The sequence below is a fragment of the Bombus pyrosoma genome, linkage group LG12 (genome assembly GCF_014825855.1).
Source record: "Bombus pyrosoma isolate SC7728 linkage group LG12, ASM1482585v1, whole genome shotgun sequence".
Lineage (NCBI taxonomy): Eukaryota > Metazoa > Arthropoda > Insecta > Hymenoptera > Apidae > Bombus > Bombus pyrosoma.
Genome location: NC_057781.1, coordinates 6,654,161 through 6,660,201, shown reverse-complemented (window position 1 = coordinate 6,660,201; position 6,041 = coordinate 6,654,161). Strand labels below are relative to the sequence as shown.

The 6,041-nt window shown below is 29.3% G+C and overlaps 1 protein-coding gene across 3 annotated transcripts; it reads left to right on the top strand.

Moving 5' to 3' along the window:
* The first annotated feature begins 1,071 nt into the window (after nt 1–1,071).
* Nucleotides 1,072–3,945, top strand: LOC122573959. 3 transcript variants are annotated; one of them, XM_043740998.1, is made up of 9 exons: nt 1,072–1,246; nt 1,473–1,643; nt 1,781–2,025; nt 2,084–2,310; nt 2,377–2,640; nt 2,716–2,907; nt 2,987–3,228; nt 3,326–3,640; nt 3,710–3,945. In XM_043740998.1, the coding sequence occupies exons 2-9, from the start codon at nt 1,561–1,563 to the stop codon at nt 3,828–3,830; spliced, it is 1,689 nt and encodes a 562-aa protein (XP_043596933.1). In that variant the 5' UTR covers nt 1,072–1,246; nt 1,473–1,560; the 3' UTR covers nt 3,831–3,945. The 3 variants fall into 3 exon arrangements, with proteins under 3 accessions (XP_043596933.1, XP_043596931.1, XP_043596932.1); XM_043740996.1 differs by having other exon boundaries at nt 1,072–1,282; XM_043740997.1 differs by having other exon boundaries at nt 1,072–1,381.
* The last annotated feature ends 2,096 nt before the right edge of the window (nt 3,946–6,041 follow it).

Genomic DNA, 6,041 nt, shown 5'->3' with positions numbered 1-6,041 from the left:
TGGTAGCGACACCATAGATAAAGTACAAGATAGAGTTCACATCCTATGGAATTTCAGGTAACATTCAGGAATACCTGTTACGTTCGTGTTGGTTAGTAATGTTCTAATTGTTCCTTAGATGGCATGAGCTGTCCTAAAAACAAAAGTTCGCGGGAAAAGACAGACGCTTTAAAATACTGAAGTATTAAACTCCAGAATGCGCGAGATAAGGATCAGGATTTTTATCGAAATAAGTAAGAGTTAAATAGATTTAGAGATTGCTCTATATTTTATTCGTATCGAGGCTGAAGTGATTGTGAGGATTCTCTCCGTTTCTTCGTTACAAGCAAAATGTGAAATTCACGAGGTTCAATTTGAAAGATAGTTCCCTTATCAAGGAGGCATCTTGTAGGGATTCCAATAGAGAGTGTGCAGTGGACTCCCTCCTCCACATTCTCAGATTCGTGGCTTGATCGAGGAGGCGTTATCGAGAAGAACCTTGTCAAAAAATCCTTTTCTTTCCGTTGTCCTCGATTAGGAGGATTATAAAGTTTATAAGTTTTGAGGATCCATTTGAAACATCACAGTTGTCCCCTTTTACTGTTTCTAGCTGCATTCTTGTTTATGAATTTTTTCCTGCTCAAGTGATCACCTAATCTAATGAAATATTTCACCAAGAATGTCTTTATTATTGTTAAATCAAAAGCTAAAACCGATTCTCACGTTCTTCAAATATTTAGATAACGTGCGCTATTTTGACGATGGAAATTATTAAGATGGCGACATCATGTACCAATCTTTAAAAATTTATAGTGTTTTTTATGCCTCGTCAGTGTTTTTAAAAATTATACGTATTTAGACCAATAGTCGAAAATGATAAAGTCTATGGTAAAATTTGGATTGCAAAAAATTCAGTATTGATTTAAATTAAATCATTTTTATTCATTTTTATAGTAAAATAAGTGAAATAAATAATTTATCGGATTTAATTTTAATTTCAATCATTGCTAATGCTACCAGAGATGCTATAAATTTTTTGTATGGTGAATCGATAACGTTGGAAATTGCATTAAAGTAGCAAGATGATTTTCTATCTTACAGTTTGTCTATGGGCGTAAAAATTGAGCCTAATACTGCGCCGTTAACTAGATTTGAATTAAAAAAGAATTAATTTTTCTACACATTTTTGTTTACACGTTATTTTAGTGATTTGTGAAGTAGTTCATACTTATTTAATTCATATAACTTGTTCTACTCACAAAATAATGTATGATCAATTAAATGTTTGGTAAAAATCTTACGGGTAACGGTTTAAATAACTTAAATTTCATTCAGTTTTAACAAATTTTTAATTTTATATAACAGTGAAAACAGTTAGAAATCATTTTTACAATTCTATTAGGTTTTGTATATTAAATAATATATTTATTTTTTATTTTTATTGTATCTATTTCAAGATTCAGTGTAAAATTATATTTATATTAACTTTTCAGTCCGACGTAAAGGTGTGGTTTCAATTAAATTTCTTTCGGTTATGTTTATAATATATTTTATTGTGGATATAATTAACGTTTTATAATTATGGAAAAATCTGTGGATGTATTTACATGGATTTATCAATTAGAATGTCCACCTACAATATTCAACGATTCAGTAAAACAAATGTTTGTATAAAATTTCATAAATTTATTTTTACTTACATATAATGTGTCTTATAACTTTATTCTTGATAATGTATGATATTACTTAAATTATGATTATATACATATCTTAATTTTAAATTATCTATTATTTGTAATAGGTTGTACTCAGGCCTTGCTGGATTGATGTGGGATGATTTAGCTGAGGTTATATTTAATGCTAAAGAAGCAAAAACAATAAGAAAAAATGTCTTATTGTATCATTTAAAACAGAAAACATCTAATAAAGCTGTTCAATGTATGAAAAATTTATTACAATTAAAATCAGAAAAAATTAATTTAAGGGATCAAATATCTAAGTTAGAGGAAGAATATGAACAACAAGATTTTAGAGTTAGGCAAAAAGGTATGTTATTAACAAAAATATGACAAAGAGTATATATTTAACAAATATTTTTATTTAGTCCAAAAACTAAGAGATATTTCATCTAAGCGTTCTGTCATAAGAGCAAGAAGAGATTTACTTCAGATGAAATATGATCAAACTAATACACAACTTCATGATTGTAATAATATGAGATTAGTTTGTCAACATTTAATGCCACAAACTTGCAAAGATTTAGATCATAAAGTATTAATGGAAATGTCAGATGTAGTGACAAGTCTTTGGACTGGAGCAAATAAAAGACAAGTATGTATCTATATATCATTGAAGACAATGACAATTATATCTATATTATTTAGATTATATTTATAGGTGTGGGATATAGTATCAAGTAATCTTAGTCACATTGAAGTATCTACATTGTGGCATTATTTATATCAAAGCTTAACTGAAGATCTGGATATATTAATTAAATCAGAAAATATGAAATCAGTGGAGCCAAATGGAAAACACATAAATATTGGTATTGCTAAAACATATGGACAGCATATTTCTATAGTCTCCAAACGACTATTATACAATGCGAGAACAAGTAATCATCAACAAAGTGTTCTGGAATATATAGAAAAGATTGAGGTATGTTAAATATTAGTTAAATATAAAAAATTAAATATTAAATATTAACTTTGTTAATTTTAATTCTAATTTTAGACAGCTTCAAATAATTCTACAGATATAAGTGAGTGGTTAGCATTAGCATTAGAAGTGCACAAATTAGAAAGTGAGCAAAGAAGTTTACAAAGAGAAATTGATAAAATTCGGGATGATTTGTATGAAAGTAACACATTTGCATTTGATCTAACACAACTAGTTCTAGAAATTCAAAATACTAGTGCTGAAATTGTATGTTAACATTTTATAATTATTGTAGTGTGTATATGTATACATGATTATTTTTGCATTAATTTTAAATTAATTCTAGGCAACATGTATACAAGATATACAGCAATCGTTAAACCTTTTGAAATCTGCACCAATGTTTCTCATGAAAGCAGAAGAAAAAATAAATGCGGAGTTACAAAAAATAATAACAATGCGAAATGATGGTTATGACTGTACAATGTTAAAAAATGATTTATCTACTGAATTGGATATATTTCATAATGGTTTAGATCTTAATGCTTTAAAGAAAGTCATGTTAAAGGGAGAAATTGGAATTTACAGGTCAGACTTCTTCCATATTGTAAAAATTTATTACTTTCTATTTCTAAATCTAAAATAAAAATTGTAAATTGATTTGTATATTATGCAAATGTTTTAGGCATACGAAAAGTTGTTTCAGTGAAGCATCTGTTTCAATTACTAACTCCCAAATTTCAAATCTTTCATCATATTTTCCATTGATTCAAATTCCTATATATTCTTTAATAGAATGTTATAAAAATCTAATTTCAATGTTCATGTATAAAAAATTAGAATCCTTAGAAACTGAAGATAATCTAAATACATTTCATTTACCGCCAATAACATATGAGGAAAATAATTATAATACAGTGGAACTTTTGAAATTATCACAAAATATTAATACGAAAACGAGGGCAGAAATTAATGAATTTAATGAAATCTTAAATGATTGGTAAGTATATCAATTACAATTAATATTTTGACTATGGATGGATATTAACGTTTATATTATTACTAACAGGGTGAATCAACCGATTCAAAAAGTAATGGAAGTTATTGAAAAAGCTGTAGATGGTGCAACCTTCCCAGAGTGGATCGAATTTTATGATTTATTATTATATAGGTTACAAAATCCTACATAGTTATGTGTATAAATGTATTCTATTTTTTATAATCCAAAATTTTTATGATATAGAACTACATATGTGTAATAGAATAATTTATATATTTTGTTATTAAATTTGGTAACATTAAAAATGTAGTTATTATTTACAGGGTTTGCAACTATGTGATTTTAAATAAGAAGGAAAATTCCAAATTTTTGATTAAAAATATAACTTTATTCAATTAGGTACTGTCTGTTTTTATTGATGATCTTTTTCCATCTTTCAGGCAGTGTCATAATTCCATGTACATAAAATTTCTGATTTGTGTCACCAAAAAACAATTAATTGTGATTTTACATCATTAGTGTCATTAAAAATTTTACCATTTAAGGAGTTCTGCATGGAACGAAATAGGTAATCTGAAGGCGCAAGGTCAGGGCTATATGGTGGATGTGACAACACATCCCAACCTAGTTCCAATAATTTTTGGCGAGTCACCAAAGACGTGTGGAGCTTTGCATTATCATGATGGAAAACAACACCCTTACGATTTGCCAATTCTGACCACCTTTCTTGAACTGCATCGCTCAGTTTGGCGAGTTGTTGAACGTACATGTTTGAATCAATTGTTTGGTTTCTTGATAAAAGTTCAAAGTACAGAATTCCTTTATAATTCTACCAAACTGACAGCATAATCTTTTTTTGGTGAATCTCAGCTTTTGGTGTTGTCTGGGCTGGTTCATCTTGCATCATCCACGATCTTTTCCAATTAACGTTGTTATAAACCATCTACTTTTCGTCGCCAGTAATCAGTCGTTTCAGAAATGGATCAATTTCGTTGCGTTTCAAAGCGAATCGTAGAAGCTAATGCGTTGCATCAAATGCATTTTCTCAAGCTGATGAGGGACCCATAAATCGAGTTTCTTGACATAGCCAAGAAACTCGATTTATGGGTCCCTCATCAGCTTGAGAAAATTCATTGTTTTAATTTCTTTTCAATGCGTGTATGCGATACATTGAGCTTCTTTGCTCAATCGATTTATTTGAAATTTGGTGTTTTTACTGTATTTACCAACGAATGTAGTAACACCAAAGAGAGAATTGAATCCACTTTTTTCCAGGTTCCATCGCCAGAAACAGTCAAATGGTTGGGATTAGCTATAGGATCAGACTCTAATATTAATTCCTTTTCTTCTTTTACGGCTTTTGAAATAATTTGATCGTAAACTGCTGATATAAATTGTTAAGACGCACGTATTGTTATTATTGCACGTATAAATTGTTAAGACAGCTATAATATGTGCCAATGGTCAAGTCTTGGAAAATGTCTATCATACTACAAAATATGTTGATACCTTCTCTCCCAACTCTTAACAATCTCATAGCTACTACAAGTCTACGATTCACTTCAAATGCTTTATTGATAAAAGGCGATGATTGAATATACCGTACTTCCTCACACCCGCATTGTATAGCAATTTCAAACCCTAATCCACGAGCAGCTGTACGAGAAAATTTAATATCTTTCTTACATGTAGAGCACAGAATTAATGATGAAAGTGTGGTAAAAATAGAGAAAAATTCTAAAATACAATAGCCGTAATTGTCATTAATTAAAACTTCTTCATCTTGCAAACTTTTCAATTTTGCTGCAGATGCACTAACTAGTGAAACTGGTTTCTTCTTCTACGGTAAATTGATTACCGGAAAATCTTCTCTTCTTCGGTCTGCATGCTCGTTTAGAACTGAATTTTGAATGTTCTTTATCCGTTTTACTTTAAAATCTCAATATATAAAACAATTTTTACTTTAAATATTTATAAAACGTTATCAGAGTTAACATGTCCACGTTGCTTGAAGGCTGGCTCAAAACTAACTTGAAATAAATACTAAAACTAAAAGATTCAGACAAAATACGTTTCTATGGCCTTGAATTAAAAATACATTAAAAAGAGATAAAATACAATAAAGACTTTATAAGGGTATTCATACGTATGTACTCGGGCAGCGTCTACCGTCTATTATTTATTTGTCCCGGTCGGACCGGAGCAGATGCCGCGTCACAAAAATGGCTGTAACTCATAAAATAATTGAAATTTTGAAAAATCCTTTTAAGGGCATATTCTTCAATGCCTAAACTTTGGAAATATGAAAAAGAAATTTCCGATTTTTTCAAATTTGTAGACTAGAATACTCCCTTAAATTTAAAATTTGATTGCTACGACTGCAATAGCTGCCGAGTAGTGA